The sequence below is a fragment of the Serinus canaria genome, chromosome Z, assembly GCF_022539315.1.
Source record: "Serinus canaria isolate serCan28SL12 chromosome Z, serCan2020, whole genome shotgun sequence".
In the NCBI taxonomy this organism is placed as follows: Eukaryota; Metazoa; Chordata; class Aves; order Passeriformes; family Fringillidae; genus Serinus; species Serinus canaria.
Genome location: NC_066343.1, coordinates 59,573,474 through 59,590,737, shown reverse-complemented (window position 1 = coordinate 59,590,737; position 17,264 = coordinate 59,573,474). Strand labels below are relative to the sequence as shown.

Below are 17,264 nucleotides of genomic sequence, written 5' to 3'. Positions count from 1 at the left end.
GGTTCAAGAAGTTGCCTTAGCTCCCTCTGTAGCCTGCTCCCAAAACCTTGTTTAAAAAACACTCCTTCTTTCATTGTCTGATTTTGAAGCTTTTGAATAGGTCAAGTAAGAAAAAAAATATTTGCAAATAGCATAAGTTCTTGGAGTCTTCATAAGGTTAAGGATGACATTTGCACAAGTAGAATGGGGGAGGGATTGGTCCTGCACTGTGTACATATTTAGGAGATGGTTAATGCTTAACTTCAGGCCAGCTTAGACTGTGTTTTCACAGTCTCCTGACAACTTGATAAAGAAAAACAAGTGCTTGCAGGCTTGGACTTTGAAACTTGAAGTTTGTCAAGGGTTAAGGGCTCAAACCTGATGCAAGAACTAGCCAAATCACAGTGCTTATTACATAACACAGAAAAAAATTTAGATCCAAATATGCAACGTGGAAGAAAGTTAAATGATGTTCCATTTCCATTCCTGTAACTGCTACTCCAAAGGACTAAACAGGCCTATTGGCCATGGCAGTGTATTTGCTTTTCAAAACATATTTCATGCAGTTAATATGAACTCTGCTAAGAAAAGAGACAGGAACCTGGAGCTATACAATACACTTTCTGCTTTACTATTCACAAAATTACTACCCCAGTGTCCTAGTAAAAAAAAAAAAAAAATGATGTAGAAGGAGTCCAGTTCTTCCATACTCATCCATTATTTCTAATTTTCTTGCTGTATCAAATAATTTATGCATAGCTACCTGAATTAACTCTTGAGTTATTTGCTTTGCAGGTAACCACAGGAAGTATTCCAGTAAAGATGGCATCTGTAACAATCAATCTTCCTGAACTGACCAGCAAAGGCAACCCACTGATGTACCTAACTGCAGTCACCACAGATGAGGTACAGAACTGAATTGTGTTTTTGGGGGTTTATCAGTACTATAAACATCAATTATCTCCCCAGTATTATGGCTTAGTTTAAGAGAATCCATGCTCTTTCTCCATGTTCCTTCCTCATAAAGAGGAAACCACAATGCCAACAGTACACTAGGCTACTTCTTGGCAGATGTGGAGTATACGGATCTCTTCAATTAGGCCCTTCTCCAAGTTCCTGAGAAAGTTATTGTAAAAATGAAAATTTTAGGTGAGGAAAAGCCCTTCAGGTCAATCTAGGGACCAAAAAAAAAAAAAAAAAGTGTCATAAGAATTACTTACTTCTGACCAAAACCACATACTCTTCATTTCCTAAAGAATTCAGTGTTTACACTTCAACCTTTAACAGCCACTGTCTAAGCCCGGAAATGTATATTACTATGATGAGTAGAAACTCCCAAGTAGCATGTCATCCTGTCTCATTGCTGCCATCTTTCCTAGGTCAGAGGTGTTACTTGTGATGCTCAGATAAATCCACTGCAGATAGGGAAAAGACCTTATTCTCCATCTTTTATGAAAGAGAACTTCAGAGCTTCCAAAGAACTGGTGAGTAAAACCCAGGGCTGCAGTAAGCAGGACCTTCTGAGCTGAAGGAAGCAGAGCTGACCTTCTGAGCCCATTGCTGTACTTGGGAGGAAAGCTGTGATGGGGTGGCATTCCTCATTTACAGAGCAGGAGCTCAGCCTATGGATGTTCTCACAGATACTGCATCTGCTTTAGCACAGCCTGAAGGATTCATTTGTATGCACAGAACGGCAAAGGCAAGGGCAGAAATTCTGTATGTTGCAAGAATATTTTGCAAAGTGTATTTTTAATGCATGCTATTGCCTCTTCTTGCTGTTTCCCCTGGAAGAACTGTAAGAACGTGAAGTGCAGTACCATCACATGCAAACTGGAAGACCTTGCACTGAAGGGAGAGTACTTTGTGAACGTGTCCACCCAAATCTGGAATGGAACCTTTGCTGCCGTGAGTATCAGCTGCATCTTTATAGAGGATACAATACTCAAGTATTTTTAAACTCCTGATATTTTTCAAAGTCCAGTACAAGATTACTCTCAGAATACTCACTGAGTACAGAGACCTCAGTCTAGAAAGACCTTCCTTTACTTTATATTGGTTTTGCTTTTCCAGATTGAAAACTTGAACCTGAAAGTAGTGAGGCTGCATAACAGAGCTGATAAAACTTCAGTCCAGGACAGAATCTAAGAAAATGCTACGATAATGCAACCTTCGTAGCCGAAAAAAAATGTTTCCTACATCTGTTAGATTCATTCTTAGGGAACTGCGGTTTCCACAAAACTCATCATAGGACAGCAGAACACAGTATAGCCTGTAAAATAATCATGCTTTTTAGCTTTTGAACATCACAGTCTACATCGTGATCATTTTTGATCACATCAAAATAACAAAACCTTTGTTAGTGCTGCCAGTTCTATTTGATATAGAGAGAGTGGGGAAAACATCTTTAATTGATTTTTTTCTGTTTATTAGAGTAGGCATCAAAGAAACAGTCCTTGCTTAGAGACCTACAGGATGCTTAAAAAAGCCATCAATATCTCAGCCTATTTTCACCCTGTGGCCTTCAGGATATAACTCATCATGAGTTACCAGACTTTTGAAGTTAGACCATATTTGCTTCTTAGCTGGGCAACCAAACAAACGATCCTGGAGTCCTGGGTTTGCCCAATGCGTCAGGAACATGACGCAGTCTCCTTAGTGTGTCTGGTGATTCTTGTGGCAGGTATTGACATTTAACAGCAGGGCTGCTGTCAGCTCCAGCATTCTACTCTTAAAAGGAAAAGGTCAGGTTGATATTGTTAAATGTGTTATGGAAGTGTGTGACAAAAAGCATCTGTCTGTCTTTGGCGTTTGTATTTTTCTCATTAGCTGGGTCAAGACCATTTGTTAGTGCTGTTAGGTACGCAGAAGGTGGAGATCTGAACAAAAGGAAATGGTTTGTTTACCATCACTGGCTGATGGGAAGGAAAGTTCATATGTCACAGTTCTCCTCGCAGCTCCCATTTTGTAATTTTCTATTTGGTTGTCATAATTGAGCACAAATAATCTTGCAAGCACTCACTCTATCATGGACATCATCAGCCTTTTTATTTACTGGCAATCAGCCATTGTCTGAGAAGGGCGTAACAGGCTTGCCAGTACCTGCTAAGAAAATAAAAGATGTGTTTAGGAATTGAGGTGTTTTGAATAGTGCTCAGGTGTTTTTCTCAACTTTTAGGTGTGCAGGACACACCACTTGGGCAGATGGCCGCAGTGCAGGGATGCAATAACTCACATTGCAGAACCAGTCGGTTTGGTGTGTTGGCCACTGCAGACCCACAGCTGCCCACGGTACCTGGCCCTGCCACAGAAAAATGGTTGAGAAGGCAAAATGGCAGAGCAGGCATTACCTTTGGGTCAGCTGGAGAGAGTGGTCCTGTGCTCCCATGAGCCTGGGGCCATTCCTTGTGTTGCTGTGGAAGAGCAGCAGTGAACTGTCAGCATCTACACAGCCATGCACCTCTCCTCCCAGTATATCCAGAGAGGGAAGTGGGATCTGGCACAAGGTCCCTTTTCTAATAGGAATTGGCTTAAGATTTTTGTCATCGTCTCTGTTTAAGCTGAGAGAGCTGTGTCAGAATTTGAGACGTGGAGAGGAGCACACAGTGAAAGGAAAAAATAAATGGGGAAAAACAGAAGCATTGGATAGAAGTGAGGGCAGGGGAAGTAAAAGAACATCCAGTTTCCATTTCTTTCAAAGGCCAGAGATATATTCCCATCTGTCTTTTGTTGCTGTCTCCTTTTCTCACTGCTGTTTCCCCCCATCTCTTCCCTGCTAACAGCAGTGACAGCTTTGAAATAACTCTAAAAAGGGTTACATAAATATTTCCTTCTGTTTTACTTGAACTGTACATTAAAGAAAAAGAAAAACCAGTTCCTCAATGTCATTGCTAAGTGAATTACTGATATATTATTACTTTGATTGGCATGTTGGCTGGGGAAAAATATTAAAGTAATTTTAATTTTCTTAATACTATGATTTTCTTTTCTGGCTGTGAAGTCCTCATTTCAAGGACTTGAGACTTCAAGGACTTTTAGAATATCTTCATTTTAATTGAGTTGCCATTAACACAGCTTTACAGTTGTTTTAATCTTCTCTTTCAGTTAATTTTCCAGACATTACAACTCTCTGCAGAAGCAAAAATTGATACAAATGACCCTGAGTTATTCATCATTGGAGAGAATACCCTAACTGTAAGTGATAGTTTGGTATATTTTTTCAACTTCTCTATCTTTGACTGTATTAAAGTGATAGTATTTCATTTTCAGTGTCCTTTAGGAGTACATAGCAACCTGATTATGCTGAAATTATGTGTCATTTGACTATATATAAGTCCCTTAAGTTATTAAAATATTTCATTTCAGCCCACTGCTATATAAACCAGACATAGTTAAAACCTGTAGGTCTCAAATAAATTGTAGAACTCTGAGAAAATGTCAGCTAGAAACTTCTGAAATTCAGATAGCTTTCTCTTCATGAAAAGATCAAGATTTGGCTTTCTTGCTTCAGTGGAATTAATTTTTATAGATAAATGAGTTCTGGGAAACATGTTCACAAATCTGACTTATAGTCTTACTTCTGTAAGAGTATGGTTTGAGGTTTCCATGCAAATGTTTGGCAAGGTCTCCAGAAAAAAATCTCCTTTGTAAAGGAATGTGGAATATTTTTAGCATTTGGAATAGCTGTCATATGGACAGTGTGGACACAGCTAATCTCAAGAGAAGTCTCCATACCACTGCTTTATTAGTACTGAATTCTTCTTCCAAGCTTTCTATCTGCTCTACACAAATATAAAAGACTCTGGAAGAATATAATAGTTCTTTGGTACTGTTGTAATAAAAGAGGACACCTTATTGTCTTAGTCTATCTTGAGAAGGACACCCTTCCATTTGCAGTACTACTTCCAGATTTATTTCTGCAGGACTTAATAGCCTGTTTTATCCATAAAATAACGAAGGCCATTAAACAGCAAAATGCAAATGAGTAAATGAGTCAAATATCTGTAAGAATGTGCAGCATAGCCCATTCATGGGCCATAGAGAATTCAACTAAATGTGTACAAAAGCAGTTACAGATTGATCTCTCTCATTCTGTGATACAATCATCATCCAATACTATTTTTAATAATTGGTTTCTCATGGATCACTCTATTTCTTGTGAAGAACCTCTAAATAAGCCATTTTGTAATCAGTAAAACCTTCAGTGCCTGAAGAAAAAATGAGGTATGTTTTTGCAGAAAAATTACATGTCAGTATTTGAAGTGTTCTGAGTGCTTCAGTTTGGCATGGTATTATTTCTATTATGAGATGAAGCTCATTACTATACAATGTAAATATTCCAGGTAACTGCACAGACTTTTTAGGTAACTCATAAACCATGTATTAATAAGTATTTTTCCACATTTTAAGCATGGTACTGCCAAATCTACATTACCAGAAGTTCTGTTGGCAACTTCAGGAGAACTAGAATTTAATTATTCAAATGATAGTTGACAAATGAAAGTCAGTTCCTCCCCTAGCCATTGACACATGTGCAGCTGGGACTTCTACACCTTTGAGGCAATAGCTGAACAGACCCTGAAAGTTTTCCACAGGGTTCCTTGAAACAAAGTGGCTTTTGGTGACTTCCAGCCTGACCTTCACTCAACAACCTATTGCCCTGTGAGAAGTCTAGGTAAATGTTCCTGGTTGGGGAAGTACATTCTCCCTAAAGCAGACAGTTTGACACCTGGAGTCAGTACCCAGCACTGTACTTCTTGTTAGGCCAACAGGAATACCCAGTCTGCCCTTCACACTTCCTTGGGAACAGAACAGTATAGAAGCAAGCAGAGCTTATTTCCTTACTTACCCTGTTGATTTAGATGGATGTAGTAGGATTCATCCAATTTAATATCAGCATTAGTCATCCATATTCTGTATACCTTAGTCCCTGGAAAGAGCAGGTATTTCTGAAATGCAGTTCATCTCATCTTAAATTTGATCCTGAAAATAACTAGGGTGAATTAGGCTCTTAGAAAAGCCTATCCTCCTTTGGGAGTCAAGGAGGATATTGTAGATAAACACCAGATGAGTTGAATCCCAGTCTCATGGTGTCTTATTGACCACAGTTTTACTTCAGGAAAGATAATTTGTTCCTAGGCATCAGTTTTCCTTTCCAGTAGAGCCACTTCACTGTTAATCTAATGCAGAAGGCACTACTAGGCAAACTGCATATATGAAATTGGCTTTCTACATTGGATGAACTGGGTTGTTGTTTAGCCAAATAAATTAATATTGCCTTGTGATGCTATGTGGGGAAGCTGCTTAGGTGTTTTTACGTAAAAGCTTTCACATTTTTTCCAAGTTGGAAAGGACTGCCAGCTGGAGGCCAGAATGTTAACCTGCTAGAATCATCACTATGGCCATTCAGTTAGAAAATAGACAAAGCCGTCCTGCCTTGGTGAAATGAATACACATAACCACACCTAGCACAACACTGGAGCCTTCCAACAGAAATTACTTAAATCACTGAAATGTCAGTCCAGTGCAAGTTTCCCAGAAAGCTTAAGATTAAATTACTCCAGACAAATGCATTGAACAACCACCCTGAGAAAATAAACCAGTGTGACTTGTTTTATCATGTTTCAGGAAGGAAAAAAAACTTTCAGCTAACTGCATGTTGTTCCAAGATTAAATCCAAAAATTTGACAGTTCATAAATATTACAGCAATGTCTCTCCAAGAAACTCTATTATGTGTAATTATATATTTGGTTAAACCTAATCCAGCTAGATAGGGTATCACCTGAAAACTTAACTTTCAGACACTCTATGCTCTTCTGGGAGCTCTCTGGTATTGCTTGTGGTTCAGGAAATGTAGGTGTGCTAGAGGTGCTCCTGTTTGACCTATACATCTTCCTGCAAATTCATGCAGTTGACCCAGGAGAACACAGATCACTATGAGACTGTCAAGTCATTAGTGGTTTCACAGAAGGTATGAACAGCAGGCAAAAGAGACTTAGGCACCTGCCCAGCAGGAGGATTGGAATTTCAGCAGAATTTATGGTGTCTGGCATCAGTGATTAGTCCTGCCTCCTACAGCTGCTGAGCACAGATAACAGGCTCTGACACCCTTGATGAAAAGGAGTGCTTCTCCAGCAGTCTGAATCTGGGGCTGAACACCAGGCTATTCCCTGCCTTCATGTAAACATGGCTGGTTTACATGGTGATGGTGTGTGGAGCCTCTGAAAGGCCTGCTGTTAATAGAGAGGCAGATGGCAGAAGAGATTGGTCTTCTGCCTGTTATGAATGGCCAAGAGTGATGAGGGTCTCTAGTCCTTAGCTGGCACTGCCGTGTGCCACAGTGCAACCAGGCGCCCATGGACACAGTGACAGGGCTGTAACTGCTTGGTGTATTCCAGTCAGTGATCCTGGAATATGTGCAGTCCAGGCATTCTTGATCTTTGGTTTACAAATCCTACCTTATTTGCAGTTCACATTAGCCCCTAAGACACAATCTTTCTCCTTTCAGATTCCAGTTACAATAATGAAGCCAGATGAGAAAGCTGAGGTACCAGTGGGTGTTGTGATTGGCAGCATATTGGCTGGACTTCTCTTGTTGTTGGTACTGGTTGCTGTTTTGTGGAAAGTAAGTAGGTACTTATATCTTAAAACGAGAAAGGGATAAATATATTTGGGCTATTTTCTTTGGAATCTCTGTTCTCTAGCATGAAACAAAACCACATCTGCAGTTTGGTCCTATGAAAAGTACTGCACTGACATTACACCCTTGACATACTTTAGAAGAGTTTATGAAACGAGTCCTTATAGAAACCTGCAAGATGAAGATGTTAAATGAGCTGCCAATCATTCAAGACACAAGCTGTGACTTTTACTTTTTTCCTTGCAACACTGTCTGCCTCTTTCCATAATATCATATCTGGGCTCTGAACACCCATGATATTCCCAGTGGACTAGGGTGGGGGTTACAAACAAGGTGAGAGAGGATATATATAGGACAAAAGAACAGACAAAAGAAAAGGCAGGAGCAAAAAGTAAATTACAGAGGTTACATAGAAAAAGGGGAAAGTTTTTCTGTGTGCCAGGGCATTGGTGTTTGAAGTGCTCCTTGGCACACCAAGGCATCATGGAAATACCTATATCTTGGCAGGGATACTGGCTAATCAGCACTGCTGCTCTAGCATTTAGCTGCATCAAGTAGAAGTTTAGGGCCCACCTCTTTTCATTTTAGAGGCAGGAATTGTCTACAAATCAAACTCTATAGTGTATTCATGGACACATGCATTTTTACCATCACAGTATTTAGTTTTGCTGAGTAATGCATTATCAGTGACTGACTGCAATGTGGTGTTATTTTAATACTTCTCACAGCTTGGCTTCTTCAAGAGACAGTACGAGAAAATGACACAGGATATAGAAGATGTTGATGAAATTGCAGAACTCACAAAGGACAAAGACTGAAGATGAGTTACATGGATAAACAGGAGATCTGAGCCACCAATAGTAGTTGCGATCAGTCAGTCCTTCAGCTGGAGTGCCTTAAAGCTTAGTAACAGTTAAACATTTTTAATGAAAGTGTCTTTATAGATGAAATATTTTACAGATTCTACTCTATTGTAAGAGTAACTGCAGGACAGTTTGGTTTTTTCAAAAATGATTTATAATGCCTTTTCTTGTAAATTTTTGCCTTTCAAACAAACTTAACCCTTAGAACTGGCAGGTCCGGAGTATACAGTAACATACTGTTCCAGCAGCCCTTCTCTTGATCCACTGCAGAGTGAAACAGAAGAATTTTTTCAGATTATTGTGGAACAGCATCAGTTGGTAATTCAGTTGACAAGTACCACATGTGTTAAAGGACATTTTCTATTAAGTTGATGATGAATGTGTGGTGAACACTGCTTCCAGACTGAGAGAAGAAAAGTCATTTTTTTCATCGACTAGCTCCATCCTTATTGTTTTAGAAAAGTAATTTCCACCAGCAAACCTTTGCTTTAACTAATCTATAAACTGGGAACTGTGTATGAAGATGTCTGTCTGGGTGCTACAGGACAACTGGTTGGGCAAAGTCTTCCAAAAGTTCACCATATTTCTTGCACTAAGGTCACAACTAAATTACTGAAGGATATTGTTTTGGGGAAGTATTGTCAACTGGTATGTATAACTCTTCTGCATACTTTTTCCCTGAGAAGAAAACATGAATTTCATAATCACTTACAGCATGTTCTCTGCAATGTATTTACTCATTTTCATCTTGAGAAGCACTACTACTGTTATGCTGGCCTTTATACTCTCGGTCCCTCTGATTTCAGTTTGGCTTTTGACGTAAATAGAAAGACAGTCAAGATCTTGCCTTTAATTCTGTACTGAAAGATTTTGCAAGACTAAGAGCATAGAGTGAACTAAAGGGGATAGCTGACTGAGGAATTATGCACGTTACAAAAGGGGATAGTGAAGATCTAAGCTCTGTAAAATGTTTACTGCACTTACTTCTTTAGCATCTCAGTGCCCTCCAGGAGACCAAAGTTCAGTACAACCTCCTTATCTGTCACATTTTTTTGGTCCTACCTGTTCATGTCTTGATGAAGTTAACTTATGTTTTATACGGTGAAGTACTGTGGTGCTCTGGAATGAGCTCTAAGCACAACACTTGGGTGACTTTGTGTTGGTTACACACCTCAAGTTTATCACATGCTGTTACGCTGCCTGGTTATAATGAAAGCTCAGTCTTATAAAGGCCCGTGCTGTAAGACTGATAACAGTCAGGGGAATTGGCCTTTTGGCTGCCTTTCTCTCTCATGCCTGGCAGTTACACTTACAATTGATTGTGAGAGATGTGTGTGTTTTTCCTGTGTATGCTGCCATGCTAGTGAGATTGTTTCCAACTTGAGGTGATTTACTTGAAGAGTAAAACATGCAAATGTGCCTGATTGAGAACACAAAGTCATGGTTTCTTCCCCCCAAAGCTGGATTGTAATTATGCTTAGGCACTTTTCCATTATTTTCTGAGAGACTAGGCTTAAGCACATTTGAAAGTTTTACTCAGTCTTTTTAATTAGCTAATCAGTCAAAAGCCAACCATCTCTTTGGCAAATAACAGCTTCATTTGCAGCAACAGCTGGATTATGCTCAGTGTAGTTTTATATGTGTTTTGAATTTATTTTGTATCTATGAAATGTTATGTTTTGGGACATTTTGTTGCAGTTTTTCTAACATTCTGAAAAACAATTCAGTTTCTTATATCAATTATGAAACAAGACTCTTGCCATCAGCTGAGTCTGTGACCAAAACAAATATTTTAAAAGTCGGGAAAAAAATAGCAATTGCATAAATCTAAAGAATAAGCTCCTGACTTGTAATTACAAACTTTGAGGGCAAATGCTCTGAGAGTAGAAAGAAAAAATGTGTCTGCCTCAATTCTTATATAAACTTGTGCAGAAAAAAATAACCCCTACAGCCATGTATGTGGGAAGCTCCTACATAATCAGGGTCATGCACTCCAGAACAGAGGGGGAATTTCACAATACACCATATGGTAGAATTTTCAATTTCTGGTGCTGCCTACCAGGCAATTCTGACCTTGACCCAGATTTCCTTCTTCTGCCTTCAGTGGGAGGTATAGGTCAATATCCAATATGCAACTTCTTTGGGGATTAAACAGTTTATCAATCAGGTAGCAATGATTCAATTCACTAGCCTTCACTGGGTTATATTTTGACATGGACAATATAATTTTCCTTCCCAGCCTGGACACAATAATACTTTTCCAAAATAAAGAGGAGACATAGCAATGGGTAAGGTTTTTGTATCCTAACCTAACCACTCCAATTTACTAGTTTATTTTTCTTTTACAATTAATACTTAAATGGATAATTCAGTTTTTGTAATGGGTAAATCTATTGCACTTTTAAGTTGGCAGAGCCGCAAATAATACTGGAAATATTATGTATATTTTGTATTGTGTGCAAGGGTTTGGTTTGTTTTTTTCTTTTAAATTTACTTTTTTAAAGCAGCATGTTTTAAATACCCTGAAATTTTGAGCTTCAGCATGTACTTGTGTTTGTGCTTGCAGCAAGAAAAGTCAGCAATACCTTCAACAAACTCAAGTTATATCAGATTCTGGTCTTGAAATCTAGCTGATGATTTCCTGAAGTACTAGAATCAAGTCCAAAATCTGAGTTGGTTTCATATGATCCTATGTATAAATTTGGAATATACAAGAAAGTTTATAATAAAGTTGACTTCTAAAAGCTAGCATGTAAGCTCTATGGGAGCAGGGACTGTATCACTGTGGTGGCCTGTCTGAGGGCCTAACAGCATTACTGCAATAAAACCCAAGACTACTGCTGAATGCAGACTCATTTATTTTTAGACAGCACCCTAAAGAGAAGCAATGCTACTGAAAAAGCACTGATAAAATGGGGCCAAATATGGCTTTATCCCAGTAGCACACAGTGAGAGCCTAAGGGGATGACTCTGCAAAGTAGACAAAGACTGCACCTGAAGTCCTGCAGATCACAGTCCAGAGTGTAACATAACCAGTAAGCTGTACTGTACTGTACTGCAACCCAGCACACATAAGCACAAAATATTTGGAAAGATCTAGCTGAGTAGATGGTGTCAAAGCATTACCAGGGTCAGGCCTTCCTATAAACATTGGGATTATCATCACTGCTATCTAAAATTACATCCCATTCTGCCAGTCTCTGCACTTTGTCTATTTAAGAATTGGTCAGCAGTAGCATGTCATGACTCTGGCTCTGACTACACCCCACCATATGCTGGAAGAGGTGGATTCAGTTTTTCAGCAGGAACATTGTGGCAAAAGAAGAGAGGGAGGAACTTGGCTAACAGGAAAACAACATTGTCAGAAACTACAACCTGAAAACTACACACTTTGACAAAGCTTTTCGGTTCCTCCATACTTTTAACAGGGGTACATAAAAATTCAGGTAGGCTACCAATTTTAACACTTCCATCACAGAATATCAGATGAACCTAATCTTAAGGCACAGAGTTCTGCCTTTCAGCAAGTCTAAGTGTTTTGCAGAATTACAAGCCAGATTCCTTATATACTGTCTTATGTATGTGCTGGTTTTGACTGGGGCAGAGGTACATTTCTTGATAGTAGCTAGTATGGGGCTGTGTTTTGGATTTCTTCTGGAAACTGTTAATAACTCAGGGATGTTTAATCTGTCACTAAGCAGTGCTCACAGGTTCAAGGCCTTTGCTGCTCTTCACCCCATCTCACCAGCAAGGAGGCTGGGGGTGCATAGGAAAGTGGGTAAGGGACAGAGATGTGACAGCTTCCCACAAGTGACCACAGGCATTCGGAGTGTTAGATGTTGGTCTTCCCAAGCCACTGTCACATGCAATGTAGCTCTGCTTTCCTGGGGTTAACTCAACCTGCCTGCCAGTAGGAAGTGGCGAATGCATTCCATGTTTCGCTTTGCTTGCATGAGCAGTTTTTACTTTCCCTATTAAACTGTCTTCCATCTCAACCCACAAGACTTCCCACTTTTACTCTTCCTATTCTCTCCCCCATTCCACAAGTGGCAAAGTGAGTGAATGGCTGGGTGGGGCTGATTTGCTGACTGGGGTTAAAGCACATCCAAAACTAAAATACAACAAAAGCTTGCAAATTAATGACTAAAAAATGAAGGTATGAAAATGCATCTCAAAATCTATAGCTAATTACCTCCATTTTTTATTGCCTGTGAAAGTTAATGACGTGAACATTTTTGCAGCTTTAGAAAAGTTGAGTCCTACATTTTAAGTGAACCTTTCTGTTCTCAGTTAATTGGTCAATTATTTGTATGCAATCACAGATTTTAGTATGCTAGCAGTTTTTAAAATGTACTTGCCTCTTAAAGTAGTCAAAATGGAACTTTTATAAAAAGAACTGCTATAAAGATACATCAGGGTGCTAATTTTTGGTAAGTTGATGCGATAAAAATTTATGGCATGGTTTTTTTTTTTAAACTGGCCTAAGGTACTCGAAGAAACTGGTAATTTATAGTCATCAATCTATTCTGAACTCTTTTTCATCACCTCCACAGGACAGTTAATTGTACTTAATGCTCAAGAATATTTTTCATAGTATTTTAAAGGGGAAAGGGCAATACTGTCTGATTTAACAAACAATTTGTTAATAATTAGATTTAGAAGTTTTTTTTTTTTTATGCTTCTGAAGCACCAAATAATGTGCTATTCTATAAAACTACAACTTACATTTAACAGCTGTGCATAAACCAAACAGAGGAAGGCCAAAAATTTAGTTCAAAGTCAAGCATCTAAAGGCTTCATTCCTGAGTGCAGCAGTGCCACTTTCACAAGCAGCAGCCAAAGCTGCTGGTCCTCACCTGTATTTCCCTACAGGGCCAGCACCTGAGCGGGCCAGGAGCCGCTCCTCCTCCTCAGCAATCTCTCGGCTGCCATCTCCTGGGAAGGCCACTTATAAAACAACCCCCTCCCTCCCCTGCCCTCCTCTCCCATGTTATTCCATGACAATCCATCAGTTGCTGTTTTCACCATATGCATCAGGCTGAGCTTGTCTTGAGAACAGAGCACAACGCTCAAAATCAGGAAAGAAAACTCTTAAAAGAATCAGTGCTGGTATATGGATGTTCGGCCAGACAATGGGGTGGATCAGTGTATACAGATTTTGCCATTGAAGACTAAAGCATCTTTTCAGAAGGACAAATTATCACTCTGAAGACATGCACTTCCACAGACAGCCCTCAGCTGGCAGATCTCTACAGGAATCACAGGGTGACCTTCTGGGTCTGTAGCACTTGTGTCTGGGAACATTGCTCTCTGTACCAGAGGCACCAATTCAACACAGCTGGTCTTATGGAGAGGTGGGATTAGCCTTCACCACGGACAAGGAAGAGAAACAGCTGGACTCATTCCAGAAAGCAGGGTCTTCCTTGTAGATGGACAAGTCTGCAGCTATCATCCTACTCAATGGACCTCACCATAAGGCAGAGTAGCCCTCATCCAGCACTGTAGTTCTGCATGTGGACAGCAAGAAGTGCAACCACAGCTTTTCCTAACACACAGTGAGACACTGCTGGGATTCATCCCCTGGCCTGGCAATTTGGAAATGCTTCTGGGTCACTTCAGACACAGCTTAAGCATTTATCTTAGAACACAGTAATCTGCTCTCTTATGATAATACTACCGTAGCAGAGAGGGTAGCCCTACAGAGGGAGACAGAATACTGAGTTCAGAGCAGGGACTTAAATTTCAGTGAGATACATTTTACCTCTAATTAGCACACCATCCCTCCCAGAAACATTTCCATTTCGCTTTTACATGTCAGCTGAAGAACCCAAAGTTACACAAGACTGATATATCATTGTTCCAGAACAAAGCAGTACTTGCCTCATGCACAGCTAGGGACAAAAAATGACATTTCATTGTCTTTACCATGGCAGCATACACACATTGTAACACTCAGCTGTGACTCAGTACAACATCTCTTCCATTCATTGTTCCTGGTCACTGTGGGGAAGTACACAATTATTCTCTCTTCTTTTCTGCACCCTCCTTCCCAGCTGCATTGCTGATGGAGAAGGTGCACTTAAGGTCATCCTGGAAAAATCTTCCAGGAGACTGCAGTGCTAGAAAGGCACTAAAGAGACACTACTGCAGCTCAGGAATTGTCCCTGATCATGGGGTCCCAAGTAGAATTTAGCAATGATAACTAAGATATACCATTGATTTTCTGTATCAGAACACAACAGTCTGCACAAGTTTTACTTCATTCATAAAATACCCACTGAAAAACAAGCTAAATGTTTATTTTTGTGAAATTAATACACTAATTAGTTGCATGGTAACAGCAAACATAAACATGAAAAAATATTATAAAGTTCATGTATTTCTTTCTTTTCTAAAGTGAAAAAGAATTCTTTCACAAAGCAAGTGATTGTGCTCAGTATTCTGAACAGTTCCCAGGAAAAATTACATTCACACAGCAGAGGGCTTCTCTCCAACCTCCAAAATAAAGGAAAACTCAGTCTTGTCCTTGACCAGCTCTGCCTAGATAATAGGGCCCACATGGTTTGTAGAGTGTGTATCTGTAAACATGCAAGGAGCAGCTGCTGTCCTGCAGATGAAGGACTGACTTCCACTGAGGAAAGTACATCAAGAATTTAATAAGCACAGTTTAATAATGTTTCTGCCTGAAGCTATATGTTTCCTTACAATTTACTTAATTCAGATACAGTAACTAAATATTAAAAGTGATTAAAATCCCTGGGGGGAAAAAAATCATCACCTACTTTCCTCATTTTGCTTTGTACAGCTAGAAGTTGTTAGTACATTTTTGCAGACACAATAAAATAGAATATAAAGCTGAGGCTTCACTAGTGTGTGATGTAATGATTACAGAATCAAAGACTGGTTTGGGTTGGAAGGGACCTTACAGATCATCTAGCTGCAACCATCCTGATACAGGCTGGGACACCTTCCAGTAGACCAGGTTACTCAGAGCCCCATTCAGCCTGACCTTGAATATTTCCAGGGATGGGGTATCCACAGATTATCTGAGCAACCTGTCCCCGTGTCTCACCACCCTAACAGTAAAGAATTTCTTCCTATTACCTGATCTAAACCTACCCTCAGTTCAGCTTAAAGCCATTCTCCCTTGGCTTTTCACAACAACTCTACATGTTGTTGTGAAAATTTCCCCTCCAAACTTATTGTAAGCCCCATTTAGGTACTGAAAGGTGATATAAGATTTCCCTGCAGCCTTCAGCAAGCTGAAACACCCCAGCTCTCAGCCTGTCTTCATAGGAGAGATGTTCTAGTCCTCTGATGAACTTAGTGGTCCTCCTCTGGACTCATTCCAACAAAACTTCTTGCACTGGGGGCTCCAGAACCAGATGCAGTGCTCTAGTGGGGTCTCTTGAGGTCACAGCAGAGGAGCAGAATCAAACCCTTTGACCTGCTTGCCCCGCTGCTTTTGACGCAGCCAAGGACAGAGCAAGATTTCTGGGCTGCAAGTGGACATTGCCAGCTCATACTGAGCTTTCTGTTCACAAATACCCTCAAGTGTTTCTCTCCAGTGCTATTCTTGATTCATTCTCCCTCCAGCTTGTACCTGTGATTGGGATTGCCCTGACTCAGGAGTATGACCTTGCACCTGGATTATAAATAACATATATATGAGCAACTGAGCAAATAATTTTGCATGACCTTATTTTCCTTCATTTGTACCTTGTAAAGACTGATAATGATGACTAGATAACACTACCTCCCAGCATTAGCAGAAATGTCATACACAATGGGACTTCGAACTCTTAGCATCTAAATACTACCATGGCACAATAGAATAAAAAATAAAATTATCTTGCTCAGACAGGTAACCCAATATTTCCAGTGAAACTCAGGCATATCATGCAGTTCATTTAACTAGTTTTCAAAACAGTAACAAGATAAAAGCTATAATAAGATTAAATTTTAAATGTGAATATAAATGCATATATGAATTGCATTAAGTTTGATAACTCCCTTTTCTTTGAAAAACTATTCAATTTGATGACTTTTAATCCCCACACATATGAAGTCAACTTACTGAACCCAATTACACTATAGTCGTGTATTTGTAATAGTAGCTGGTTTAGGGTTTTTTTCCTGCAGCACCACACAACTACACAACAAAAAGTCACCTTCAAAATTTTGTCTAGACATCATTAAGTTACACATTGGCATGTTATTGCTAAGACAGTTCTTTTTGCTGGCAGAGTACTAGCTTTAACTTTGAATCAATCTCTATCCATATTTTTTGAATGCAATGGACTCATAATATCAGCTGCACAGTAAAAATCTTTCTGTGAGACAGAGCTACTGAAACATAAGCACTACTAAAAAGTTAGTAACTCTGGGGTATAGTTTGTGTTTTCTTCTCTGTCTGCACTAAAACAGTTCATCTACTTCAAGTAGCTTTCATGTTACAAGAATGTCAAAATAGCATAAAGCTTGCAGTCATATAAAATTAAACCTCTCTGAACTTTAAGATTGAAAAAAATGCAATTGTCCTGTGGTGACCTCCCATGAAGACAGAGAACACAGACTATCAAGGTAAAAGAATAAGAACAGTATTTATCACAGAGTAGTCTTAACCTCACAACAAAGAATTTTAGGGAAGATTCTTTTAAAAACTGACTCCATGTTAAAAATGCACAAAAAGGCAATTCCAAAGGAGAGTCAAGACACATAAAACCCCTAATTAATCCTCGTTCATTTCACTCAGTCCAAACTAAATTATTGAAATTGAAACATC

At 39.4% G+C, this 17,264-nt stretch overlaps 1 protein-coding gene across 1 annotated transcript in view; it reads left to right on the top strand.

The window, feature by feature from the left end:
- Nucleotides 1–11,324, top strand: part of ITGA2 (integrin subunit alpha 2) — a 66,842-nt gene extending 55,518 nt beyond the window's left edge. Inside the window, exons 25-30 of the mRNA XM_030236765.2 lie at nucleotides 775–885; nucleotides 1,359–1,463; nucleotides 1,771–1,884; nucleotides 4,081–4,170; nucleotides 7,485–7,601; nucleotides 8,345–11,324. Coding sequence (XP_030092625.2) covers nucleotides 775–885; nucleotides 1,359–1,463; nucleotides 1,771–1,884; nucleotides 4,081–4,170; nucleotides 7,485–7,601; nucleotides 8,345–8,434 — 627 coding nt within the window. The 3' untranslated portion in view covers nucleotides 8,435–11,324. The remainder of the gene's footprint in view (nucleotides 1–774; nucleotides 886–1,358; nucleotides 1,464–1,770; nucleotides 1,885–4,080; nucleotides 4,171–7,484; nucleotides 7,602–8,344) is intronic.
- The last annotated feature ends 5,940 nt before the right edge of the window (nucleotides 11,325–17,264 follow it).